The sequence below is a fragment of the Trachemys scripta genome, chromosome 1, assembly GCF_013100865.1.
Source record: "Trachemys scripta elegans isolate TJP31775 chromosome 1, CAS_Tse_1.0, whole genome shotgun sequence".
NCBI lineage: Eukaryota > Metazoa > Chordata > Testudines > Emydidae > Trachemys > Trachemys scripta.
This window is the reverse complement of record NC_048298.1, coordinates 101,404,454-101,418,226: the sequence shown is the minus strand read 5'-3', so window position 1 is coordinate 101,418,226 and position 13,773 is coordinate 101,404,454. Positions and strand designations below refer to the sequence as shown.

General features: G+C 44.4%; 1 protein-coding gene across 3 annotated transcripts in view; it reads left to right on the top strand.

The window, feature by feature from the left end:
• The window catches only part of BRAF (B-Raf proto-oncogene, serine/threonine kinase), a 134,610-nt gene that overhangs the window by 84,386 nt on the left and 36,451 nt on the right, over positions 1-13,773 (top strand). For all 3 annotated transcript variants that reach the window (XM_034779507.1, XM_034779516.1, XM_034779526.1), the window contains one exon: positions 12,740-12,899. In XM_034779507.1, the coding sequence (XP_034635398.1) occupies positions 12,740-12,899 (160 nt within the window). The remainder of the gene's footprint in view (positions 1-12,739; positions 12,900-13,773) is intronic.

Below are 13,773 nucleotides of genomic sequence, written 5' to 3'. Positions count from 1 at the left end.
GGACACGAGCTAGTGCTGTGCCAAAGCAAGCAGCTGATTCAGAATTACTAAAAATGCTAAAGATAAAAACAAGACCTCCGTTAATGCTCCCATCACATATGTATGCTTTGAAGAGCTGGACTGGATTTTTGCCCAAGAGGCCACCACAGAACCCCGGTATATGTTGACAGCTGAGCCATGGTCCATAATAAAACAGACACACCTTTGGAAACTACACAGGCAACCATGGACACCTGACCAGGAGGGATTTCCCCTGTGCAGCCAAGATCTCTTTAACAGAGACCCAGCTTGATACACCCCCAGGGACCCTGCCAGAGAGCTAGAGTGAGAATGCTGCAGAGGGATCTCATCCAGTAAGTACTGAGTGCTGTATTACTATTATCCATCCCGTTAGTGCCTGCTTAGGGGGATTTGGAAACCTTTCTTCTGGGTGCTGGCTGTGCGACGCCATGTCTAGTGGATGTTGCTATAACGATGGCAGACGTGTCCATCTCTTTGCAGCACCTTTACTCCTTGGCTTACTCAGCTTTTCTCTGGTCCCAACAGCATGGAAGCTGGAAACACAAGCTGAAAATACAAATTGTTAAAAGTAGCTTTTCTCCCCATGCAAAATATTTAATCCCACGTCCATAGACCAAAACACACCACACCACCTCTTCCCCATGCTGCTTGATGTTAAATTTCTCTATCCCTCAACCACCTCTGCCCCCACCTACTACCACCCATATGGCACTACACAACATGGTGACTAGATAGCAGAGAGAAAAATGTAAAAACAAATTGCTTCCGATGTAGGGAAAGAACAAGCAAGAAGTAGTAGAAAATTCATGTAAGACCATAGTTTAGTCATTGCCTTGAGCTTTTTCATATATGTGAAGGTAAACAAGATAAATTGGCCACTAGAGGTTCTTTTAGGCATTTCATATTACATAGACTTGAAGGCATATGTGGTGGCAGGCATTATAAAAGGCATATAAGCTTTTCACAAAGCACTCATTTATTGCAGTACATTGCGTTGGTAAAGCCAGTACAGGACATGCATCACAGCTGCAAAATTCTGTTTATTTTGTAGTGTGCTTTATGCTGATCAGATGGTTTAGAATTAGAAATAAGACTTTTAAGCAAAGATAGTGATATAGTTTGACACACACATTACAAGATATTGCTGCCTTCCCAGAGAGACTCGTGTAGGTGATGCTTCACTCCCGCAACAGCTCAGTGACCAATAACAAATAACGATGCTACATATCTTCCTGGTTGTCCTTTGTTTTCTGAACATGCCTCAGAGTAATACCCACCAATGTAAGGGCAGGCTGCAGGGTTCTACAATCAATTAGCCTGTCTCATGGGAACACACATGCCTTCCATTCCCCCATCCCCAGACAAGCAAACACACATACACAAAATGTAAGGATAGTTTTAATTTAAAAGGCGCTACTACACCATATTGCAGGGAACCCCACTAGAGGGCAAATAATGTCAAAAAAGTATTATATACAAGCGTACCGCAGGCTGGGAAGAACTCAAGGGAATGGAATTCCAAAATTGAGAAAATTTGGAGAGAAGTAACATTTTGTCATTTTTGGCATGGTGGCTATTATATTGGTATAGTAACTACGTGTATGGTTTCTCTGTTCTCCTAGTCTGTGGCATGGCACAGCCCACATCGAATGGGGTGTTACCAATAGCTGAGTTCCTGGCAATCCTCTAAGGGTAGAGAGAGAAGATAAAGAAGATGTTTGGTGACCTCATGAATGAGTCCCAGCAGAGTGCAAAAAACCCAGGGAACGGAGCAAAAGATTTGTGCTGCGGGATAGGAATGAGAGAGAGGACAACAGGGCATATGCTGAGGAGTTGTCAAGAGAGCACATGGACTGACTGACCAGAGAAAGGGACATGTTGGACATGATGCAGAAGGAGACAAGTTTGCTGGAGAACAGTGTTACGCTATATTCCTGTGTAACACTCTAACCTAATCCTGCACTGCCGCCTATTAAGATCACAGTGTACTAGGAGCCCCCATTCATTCCCCAACTGCAAGAGAGAGACAGTTCTCCATCCCATTCAACCCCCAAGAGAAGGAGAGACTGCCAGTGATCCCCACCTACACATTTTTGAGTCCCTATCTTAAGAAACATATATTCCCTCTATACCTTTAAGTGCAAACTTAAAAAGAATTTTCCTATGTGTTAAATCAATAGTTTGTTTACCATTGCACTTGTATCAATGAAGTTTTTCAGCCAGCTCTTCCTATCAATATGCATTCCTAATAAAGTTAATTCACAAACTATATACATTACTTTGTATTCATTTCATTCAGTACATTACGTGTATTTTCCTCACCTGCACCCTGCTTTCAAATAGCACATTGCACCTGTGACCTAGTTCCCTGGACCACAGGGACATTTGGTTGAGGTATCCTTTCCGGCTATTCATAGTGTTCCAAAAGTCTCTATACTGTCAATTTAGCCACACCAAACTGGTTAGCTACTGACTTGTACAATTGGAGATGGTGACCTTCCATATGGCAGTGGCCACATACTTCTCCATGCTAAGGGGGGACACTCATTGTGGTGGTCCAGCATTGCAACTCCAGACTGAGTTCTACACAGATTTCTAGGAAAGTGCCCTTCTGTGTCCTGAAAGTTTGCAGCACTGTCCCAGCCCACCAGTAGGTGCTGACTGGTTTGGGCCACAAGTAATGTTGCACTGAGTAAAGCCTGTCCCAGAAAATGTTGTGCAGAAGTAGCTGCTCCTTCTCTAGTAGTATCTGCCTGGCATTGTTTGTGGTATCCATTTTATCCACATGGAGGGAGAGGGGTCAAGTCTGGCTTAAGGGGAAAGGGGGTTCTTGCCCTCAGGCAGTGGGAAGCCCTGGGCAAGTCTGCCCTGCACTCACCCCACAGCAGCAGCTCTTGCCTTACAGGGTCTGAGCTTGGCTCCCTACTCTGGGTGATGCGACCATGTGCCCTGAATGAGGAGCCAGGCCATACCCTGTGGACAGGGGCCACCGCTACGGGCTGAGTTTTTTCATTTTCTTTTCTTTTATACATTATTTGTTTTATTTCGTGTTATTTCATATTTGTGTAAAACACAGGGCTCTAGCGATCTTCCATCGCCTTCAAAGCCAACGGCTTGATTACCAATACATCTGGAGTGCCCTGTTTGTGTTAATTAGGGTTGCCAACTTATTTCTAAAAACCGGACCCCCTGAGGCTCTACCCCTGCCCTGCGTCTTCCCCTGAGGCCCCGCCCCCGCTCTCCCCCCCCCCTTTTCCTCATTGCTTGGTCCTCTCCACCTCCCTCTGCTCCAGGGCTGGGACGGGAGTTTCAGCCTGATGCAGAGTCTGCTACTTGCCTGCCCACGAGATGCAGATAGGAGGTGGCCCTGGCTGGATAGGGGCCAGCAGGCAGGTTGATGACCTGGTGCCTCTGCCCAGCTCCCCCTCCATGGTAACAGGACTTTTGGAGTATGGTCAGTACATTTAACGGGATGCGGCCAGGTCCCCTTTTTGACCAGAAAACCAGACACTTGGCAACCCTAATAATGGTCAGGATCAAGGTGCTCAGCATCCTGGCGGGTTGTAATTTGAAAATTTGTTTGAAACTTCAAAAAAATGGTGCTGGCTAGCGAAAAACAGGCTAATTATGGTATACAGTGAAAGGAATCATGGGAGTTTGACCCAAGTCCCAGAATTCCAGTAGGTATCTCACAATCTACCATGACAAATAACTTATAATGCATTGAACCTAGCGCCAGAAAATTGTACCCTGAGATACCAGCCCAGAAAATGGCTCTCATTTTGAAAAATCATAGTTCTGTGTGGATGCTGCTTCTCACAAGCGAAGTGGCCTAAGCCACTTTAGACAAAGCAATGTTGGATACACTCTTTCACTTTTATTGTATCTGTATAACTATAGTGAGGGAAAAACTATGTCAAAAAACCTTTCCTGGGTAGACAAAGCCTTAAGCACATGAAAAGTCACGTTGGTGGGTGTAAGGAAACATAGACAATTCATCTTTGGTATTTGTAAGGGGAACAGAATTTTAAAAGACAATTATATATTTAAAAAAATGTTTCGGGCATTTAGATATTTTGAGGACATTGTGTGTGTGTGTGGTGGGGAGGAGTTGTGGTTCTGTAAGATCTATGAAATATTAATTGTCATTTGCAGGCATATATCCAAGCTGCATTCCTATTCCCAGTGGCCTCGAACTTGCATCACTTGAAGTCAATGGGAATGTTGCTATTTGTGACAGTGGGCAAAAGATTAAATCTTAGACTGTCTCATTAGTGCAATAGCTTAGGCATGCTCTCCTTTCTTGGGAGATTGAACGTTACTTTTCTCTCTAACAGAAATTCCTGCAGGTTGATGTCAGTAAAATAGGAATCAAAACAGGACTTCATCCTCCCTTCTAGCACAAACACACTGTAGAAATACAGAGTCTGTTTTCAATTGTTATAGGAGTTAAAGTAATGTCTTTTAAGGGGTAGGGATGTGCCAGGCATTTGCCATGTAGGCCATTAATATTTTATTTATGACTGATTTAAAGGCCTCCACAGTGGAAGATTGGAATATATGTATATGGGCCCGGGAAGATACTGTGCTGGATGTGACAAACCTCCCAGTATACCCAGAAAGAACTCTCTTCTCATATAGCCTGGAAAATGAGAGTTAACCACAGCCACAAACATAAGAGAAGCAGCAGACTTTCAGAATTTGGCACATAAACTACTCCCCTCCTTTATGAGTCCTGGAAGTGCATCACAGCACCAGTTTGCTGCATCTGTGCCACAGTAAACAGCGCTTCTCATAAGAACATAAAAATAGCCCTATTGGGTCAGACCAAAGGTCCATCTAGCCCCATATCCAGTCTTCTGACAGTGGCCAGTACCCGGTGCCCCAGAGGGAATGAACAGAACAGGTAATCATCAAGTGATCCATCCCCCGTCGCTCATTCCCAGCTTCTGGCAAACAGAGGCTAGGGACACCATCCCTGCCCATCCTGGCTAATAGCCATTGATGGACCTATCCTCCATGAATTTATCTAGTTCTTTTTTGAACCCTGTTATGGTCTTGGCCTTCACAACATCCTCTGGCAAGGAGTTCCACAGGTTGACTGTGCATTGTGTAAAGAAATACTTCCTTTTATTTGCTCTCTGATTTAGGCTACTGTTCCTTGGATTTTGTTAGCAGCTCTCCCTTCTCTCCCACCTGCTGCTGCTTCTGTCTTCCCCTCCTTATCAGCACTCTGTACCCATATTGTAGGCTGGGGTTTAGAGCTGCAGCTGAACCCCACACACAGGTAAGGTCATACCCCAAAGGACAATGGACTATCCCTTCTTCTTCAAGTAGTGTCTCTATGGGTGCTGCACCGTAGGTGTGCTTGCATCCCTGTGCTGCTGATCAGAGAACTTTGGTAGCAGTGTGCATTAGGCCTGCACATGTGCTGTTTCCCATTGTGCTCTGCCACAAGGCTAACCAGCACTGCACAGGTGAAACCTTCTCAACTGCCTCAGTTCCTTCTCAACTGCCTCTGGCTAGAGATGGAGCCATTGGCTGTCCGTTCATTGGATCGTTATCTATTAGAATTCAAATAGTTAATCCCATTCTTAGTAGTAGAATTCTTCTAGTTTTTTCCCCTTTGTCTGGGGACTGCCCCAGTGCAGGGTATGCCCAATTCCCTGGGGTTTAAGAGGTGCCTCTTGTGCAAAGAGAGCATCCCAGTAGCGAACAGACATTCCCGCTGCATCCATTGCCTTGAGGAAAGCCACATTTCCCAAAAGTGTGGTTTCTGCCAACAATTAAAATCCAAATCTCAGAAGGACTCAGAACTGAGACTAAAACTCCTCCTCATGGAAGCAGCCCTTCAGTCTTCCCTGGACCTGTGCGAGGAGTGACCCACGTGGTGTGAATCTTCCCCACAGCCCTTGACATCTAAGGACTATGAGTAGAAGAAAACAGCCATGGATCCCTCAAAAAATGTTTCAAAAAAGAGAGCCATGGGTCCCCAGAGTGAGACTCGGGATAGCAGAAAAAGATCTCTGTCACGTTGGGTATCATCAGTACCAACTGCACCAAGGCCATCCGAACATGCTCCTGAGGGTCTGGTGCGGCAGGGTCTGGTGTGGCAGGTACTGTTGATGCACCTAAGGACCTGATGGGCATAGGCACCGAAGCAACAGTACTGACAAGGAAAGGGAAGGACAGAGACCGTACCACCTCCATGAAGATGTTGCCAGAATGGGCATTACCATTGGCACCATCAACGACATGCCATCCAGCCTCAGAGCACTCGGTATGGCCTAGATTGCCAGCTGCCTCGGTGCCATGGACCCAGCACTGACAACCACCGTTGGTACTGAGTATGACAGCACCATAAGAGTACAGACATTCAGAGGATCTCATGGGTATCTGAGGTACCAGAGTCTCCCCTGCTTAGTACTGGGGCCCCAATACTGAGTTTACTTTGAACACGGGAGTCTCCACCGGTACCATGTCATGCACTTCCATTCTCTGGTGGAGACTCAGATAGTGAGGAGAACCACGCTACTTATAATGTCCGCTACCAACCTTGGCCCCCTCAGTCATACCCTTCATTTGCTCCTCAACCCCTGTGGTATGGCCAATCATGAGCCTAACCATGAAGACCCTTTCCACCACCCTAGTGGCCCTACTGGGATCCCTGGATGGCATACAGACTCCAGGCTTGCCGAACATCTAGTGTAGCACATCATGAACCTTTGAGGCGCTCTCCCTCAGCCACAGTATCCAGAACCTCTGAACTTCCTGAAGGGATCATGAAAGAAGAGGAGGTAAGATTTGAGGAGGTCACACTACAGACCAACATCTCTTCCTTCTCTCTAGGCAAGGCAGTGATGCCTCCTCTGCTGTCTCTAGCAAACAACTTCAGGCTATTTCAAGATTTGGCAAAATAGGTAGCAGACACTTTGCAGATACCTCTTGAGGAGGTAAAAGACACCCATCATAAACTTCTGGACATCTTGCGCTCCTCCTCTTCCTCCAGAATAACTCTCCCCATCAACGAGGTCCTTCTGGACCAATCCAAGCTTAGATGGCAAACTCAATCATTGGTCATGCCTACCTGCAAATGGGCTGATAAGAAATATTATGTCGTGGCTAAGGATACAGAATTTTTTTCCCCATCCCCTCCCTAATTCAATTGTTGTGGATGCAGTGAACTCCCTAGGTCATCCACACCAGGTGAAGTCCACCCCTTATAACAGTGACTGGAAGCGTCTCGACCTATTTGGAGAAAGGCCTATTCGTCCACCACACTGTAATTTAGAATTGCAAATTATCAGGCCCTGACAGCAAAATATAATTACGTCAGTTACTCCAAGCTCAACACATTTATTGATCAGCTCCCAGAATCACACCAGGAACAGTTTCATGCCATTCTTAATGAAGGACAACTGGTGGCCAAGACAGCACTGCAGTCAGTGCTTGATGCAGCCAAGACAACAGCCCAATCCATCTCCACAGCTGTTGTTATGTGGCGAGCATCATGGTTGCACCTGTCCAGCTTCCCTTTGAGGGCAACAAATTGTTTGCCGAGAAGGCTGACTTGTCCCTCCATACTCTCAAAGATTCCAGGGCTACTCCTCAGTCATTAGGGATTTATATACCTGACAAAAAAGAAAATTTAGTCTTGAACCTCAACATAAATCCCACACAGCACACTTTCCAACTCAGTGCTACTATGAGCCTCAGAGGAAAAAAATCCAGATTTTCAAAATGCAAACCATCAGACCCTCAGTCTTCCTCTTCACAACTATCCGCCTCAAAACATTAATTTTGATGCCTTGATTAGGGTGCCGAGAGACCACTCCCCTCAACACCAACTCCAGCTAGCCAACCTGTCGCATCCATTTGGGTGCCGCCTTGCTCTGTTCCACAACTGGGAACAAATAACATCTGATAAATGGGTTCTGGAAATCATCCACAATGGGTGTGCAATCTATTTTATCTCCCTTCCCCCTCCCGCAACACCCTTTCCCATCCCTCTTCAGAGACCCTTCTCACGAGAGTCTGTTTTAACAAGAAATAGATCACCTTCTCTGCTTAGGAGCCATAGAACCTGTGACTCATCACCTATGAGGCAAAGGTTTTTACTCTTTTTATTTCCTGATACCAAGAAGAAGGGAGGTTGGAGACCCCATGCTGGACCTCAGAGCACTGAACAAATTTGTCAAGGCTCAAAAATTCAAGATGGTCACACTAGCAGTGATTATTCCATCTTTGGAACAGGGAGATTTTGTTCTCGGCCCATACCTATTTCCACATATCAGTCTTACCTTCTGACGGACAATTCCTCAGATTTACTCTGGACCAGGATCATCACCAGTACAGAGTATTCCCCTTTGGTCGCTCATCGGCTCTGAGAGTATTCTCCAAGGTCCTCTCCGTAGTGGGAAGGGGATCATGATCTACCCCGACCTGGACAATTGTCTCCTCAGAATCCTCTCCTTCGACGAGGCTCTTCAGATCACCCAAACAACTGTGGAGTTGTTCACGGATTTGGCCCTACAGATCAATGTCCAAAAATCGACGTTAGCTCTGGTACAGTGCCTAGAATTTATAGCCAATCTTGACTCATCACAGGCGAGGATGCTCCTTTCACAGCAGAGGTTCCACAACTTGTCCACACTCATAGATTCAGTACAAACCACCCTCTAATATCAGCCAGACACTGCCTTCAACTTCTGGGGCATATGGCTGCAAGCAGGTCCCTGATAACTCATGCCAGGCTTCACATGAAGTGTTTCCAGGTGTGGTTCTGCTCGGTTTACAGGCCGAACAGAGACAGACTAGACAAACCTCTGTCGCTGCCCACCAAAGTCAAACACTCCCTGGACTAGTGGAAGGACCCAACATATGTCTGCACAGGGATCCCCTTCTCAGAATCTTCCCCATCATTACTACTCACCACTGATGCATCCCTCATAGGGTAGTGCACACATCTCAACAACCTCACGACACAGGACAAGTGGTCATCCATGGAGACGTCTCTTCACATCAACCTCTTTGAACTCAGAGCAGTCAGATGTGCTCACTTCCTTCCGCTGATCAGAAGTACACATACAGGGTCATAACAGACAACATAGCATGCATGTACTGCGTTACATAAACAAGGGGGGCACCAGATTACCCTCCCTTTGCACAAAAGCACTAAAGCTATGGAACCTGGTGCCTTTCCCACAGTATCACAATATCAGCGTTGTACCTTCCAGGAGTACAGAACACAACATCAGACAGTCTCAGCCACAGGTTCCCACATGACCATGAATGGGAGTACTACAGAAGTACTACACAACATAACTCAGAAGTACTACACAACATATTCAGACGGTGGGGGACACAGACCATAGACTTATTCGCCACTTAACCTGAACAAGAAACGTCCATCCTACTGCTCCAGGGCAGGCCTCGGACAACACTCCTTAGGGGATGCTCTCCTTCTCTCGTGGGATAAGGGCCTTCTATATATCCCTCTATTATTAAAATTCCTGTTAAAAATACAGAGAGAGAGAGCGCAAACATTATACTGATTGCTCCCACCTGGCCGAGACAGTTGTGGTACCCTTACCTATCACAGCTGGCAAGGTGTTTGCCAACCCCTCTTCAACCTACTCCATACCTCCTCTTGCAGAACGAAAGACACACTCTCCACCCCAACCTGCAGATACTCCGTCTCAATGCCTGGCTCCTTCATGGTTCAGCGCATAGAAAGGTCCTGCTCTGAGAAGGTACAGAAAGTGTAACTACACAGTAGGAAATCGGCTACTCGTCATATGTACCTGCAAAAGTGGACCGGGTTTCAGATTTGATGTAATTCCAAGCAAATTTCCCTGACATCTGCTACTCTCTAAATGAAAATCGGGACTATCTCTTAGTTCACTGAAGGTACACCTAGCAGCCTTTCATCAACAAATAGAGGGATACTCAGGGTTCTCGCATCCAACTACAAAATGATTCCTCAAGGGTATAGTAAACTTTTTTCCCTAACCCAGGCGTCCCACCCTAATATGGGACCTAGAACTTAGAGTACTGAAGAGCCTAACTAGGCCGCCCTTTGAACCCATGGCCACTTGTTTGCTCACATACCTGTCAATGAAGACAGCATTCCTGGTGGCAATCGCCTTGGCAAGGAGAATAGGGGAGATATCGGCACTGATGGCTCACCCCCGTTATACAGTATTCTTTCGAGACAAGGTTACTCTCAGACCGCACCTGAAGTTCATCTCCAAGGTGATTTTGGTTTTTCACATGAATCGACTGATTCACCTCCCAACTTTTTACCCTAAGCCTTACTAGGATAACAGGGAGGCTGTACTACACATGGTTAGAAGGACTCTGGCCTTTTACCTGGACAGGACAAAGACCTTTAGGAAATCTCCTAAGCTCTTCCTTTCCATTGCAGACTCATCAAAAGGTACAGCAATATCTGCACAGAGACTCTCAAAATGGGTCTCGAACTGCATTAAACGATGTTATGAGATTTACAAGATCATTCGTCCATCTGAAATCTGTACCCATTCCACCAGGTCAATTTCCACCTCAGTTTCCTTCCTCAAGAATGTCCCTATTTTGGAAATCTGTAGACCAGCCACCTGGGTGTTTGTACATACCTTGGCAGAACACTATGCAGTTACAGGTGACTCGGCTTCTGATGCCAACTTTGGTGCTGCAGTATTATCATCTATAACAGATGCACCTCCAAAGCCCCAACCCTCCATTGGGATACTGCTCATGAGTCACAGTGGAGCACCCATAGGGATACTACTTGAAGAAGAAGAGGAAGTTACTCACCTTGTGCAGTAACGATAGTTCTTTGAGATGCATATCCCTAGGAGTGTTCCATGACCCACCATCCTCCTCTCCACTTCAGAGTTCTTGTCAGGGACTCTGCAATAGAGAAGAAACTAAGGGGGGGTTTGCCCATGCAGCGCTGGTTAGCCCCATGGCAGAGCACAGTGGGGAGTACAGTGTACGTGCGGGCCGAATGGACACTGCTACCAAAGTTCTCTAATCAGTAGCTCAGGGAGACAAGAACACCTACGCTGTGGCTCTTTTGTCTAATGTTGAGTTCTAATTTGACTCCTGAACCACTGAGGTCGGAGTACCACTGTCTTAAAAGTAAATGATGCAGGCTATCCTAGATGGGAAAACTCAGGGTCCCTTATTCCCTTGCAAATGTTCCCCAGAAGGAAAAGAAAATCAAGACAGATTGTGCTTCCCCGATGCTTAGCTTTTTGGAGAAGGGTAGTGAGTGCACAATAATTTGGTTGAAAGAAGCCATCTATTTCCAGGGCCTATGCTAAACTATATAAAATCTCTAATGAAAAATGGGATAAATATAGCTCTGCCCATAAGGTAGACTTCAAGATATCCTCCTTGGGTTAAAAATAAAAAAAGACCACTGTCTCTGTTGAGGGTGCTGTTGCCCTTAAAGATCAGTGAACAAAAGATTAGAAAGAATTTATTTAAAGGGGACATGATAGAACTTTATTGGTGCTACATGCTGCTTTGTCCTTTGCCTCCACTTCTAAAGCCCTTCCCTAGCCTAGCCTTTGTGGATGTGGTTAACTCATCTATCAGTCTCCAGACTAGAGTACTGCTCTGTTATGAGAAGACATATTTGCAGTTAGTTCAAATTGACTGTTACCTGCTATCAAGTGTGCTGTAAGTGTAAAGTGACCTTTGAAGAAGAAAAGCAGGCATTTCTCATTGACTTTTTGCCTAAATCTATTAAATCTTACCGACAGACCCAGCAATGATTGACCTTGAATTGAATAATAGACAAATATTGATTTACTACCCTTAACCAGAGTACCAAGATAAGTGACATCTTGCCTTTTTACTCATAAAAAGGATAGGCACATGTAGATACTTTCTCTGTTAAGTAAATGCACAGGACTCCACAAATCAAAGGTTAAGGTTTTAGTGGCATTTTAATGACCTGCAACAGCTACTTTTCCTCAAAAACTGGTCTATATATTCTGAACTGTATGTTTCAGGTCAAAGCTCTCCAATTCAGTTATTGTAATATTTATAAGTAATGTTTAAAAATATTTAATTGTTTTAAGTGATTTGCTGAAGACAGAGGTTAAAAGTTAGTATTTTTATTTTTAGTTTGATACTAATAATTCCAATTACAATGACAGCCGTAACATTGTTACCTTTGCTAACTTATAGTTTTCAGTCCATCTCTACTGCGCAGCAATTCTATTCTTATATGCACTTTATTCTGCGAGATCATTCAAACGCAGGTCACTGGTGTAGTACATCACCTTTAATTCTCATTGGGTTACCGTTAAGAAAGGGGTACCACATTTGCCCCTTAGTATAAGAAACTGTGGAGCATCCCATTCTCTGCAATGCACATCTGACCTCATTGATTCCTAGCATAAAGGGATTAACACAGGTAACTAGATTCAGTAAAGATTGTTTATGCTTTAACCCCAGAACATTCTGTTTCACTGTTTTGTAATTAGGGAGTTCACACAGCAGGGATTAGTTACAATTAATCCTAGGGGAGTATAGACAGTTAAATATAAATTGGTTTTGATTGGGTCTTTATACTGGCCTACTAAAAAAATGATCTTTTTATATATATCATAATTGAAAAGAAAAGGATTTGCCACACCCACTATAGAATATGTGAAGCCATTTGTACCCCTAAATCCTCTTTTTCCTTGACTTTGTTTCTCAGACCACCAATTCTCCCTAGTCCTTCTCCTTCAAAATCCATTCCAATCCCACAGCCCTTCCGACCAGCAGATGAAGACCATCGGAATCAATTTGGGCAACGAGACCGCTCGTCTTCAGCACCCAATGTGCACATCAATACAATAGAGCCTGTCAATATTGATGTAAGTATCAATATAAGTTTGATCAATAACAGTGGAGTTGATCAGCTTTCTTAATACATGCCACTGAGCTCATAAAACACACAAATGTTATTGTTCTAAATAAATCCTTGTTGATCTGCTTAAATCTTCATAAATCCTAACTAATGAGAGAAGAGTTTTTACCAGCCAGAACTGGGAAAAAATCAAGCAATCCCTTCACAAATAATATTGAATCTCTCTTGACAATCATATCCCCACTTCTCCACACAAGCACACTGCCACTAACAATTAGTTTTAAGATCAATTCCTGAACTTATTATTGCTAGCAACACCCCACAGTGATGATCCTGAAAAGCCAGTAACAACTCATGTAAGACATCCCAAGTATTGGAAATGTTGTTTTAAATGTTTGCTTTCTTGTATCACTTACAATGGGAATAATGTTCCTGGCGTTGGAGGATGTGGTTCTTGCAATAAACTGAATTTGAAATTACCAGATGCTGCTTTGAATCTCAGAAATCATCTATTGCCCCACATGTATCACCCTTAACATTCTCCTTGAACCTCCAATAATTTTCTACAATATGATTGTCTTGAATTTTTTTGTCTGTATCCTTTGACATTTTGGAGGCTGAATTTTAACATTTATGAAAATGAAGGACAAATACATTGTTTCGAACTAGGCATAATGCTGTCCAGCACTATGCAAACTACTACTAACACCAGTATCTTCCCAGTTTTTCTAACACATACCTGTATCCTAGAGAGACAAGGTGAGTGAAGTAATATCTTTTATTGGACCAGCTTCTGTTGATGAAAGAGACAAGCTTTCGAGCTTACACAGAGCTCTTCTTCTGGGCTGGGAAATGTACTCAAGAGTGTCACAGCTAAATAC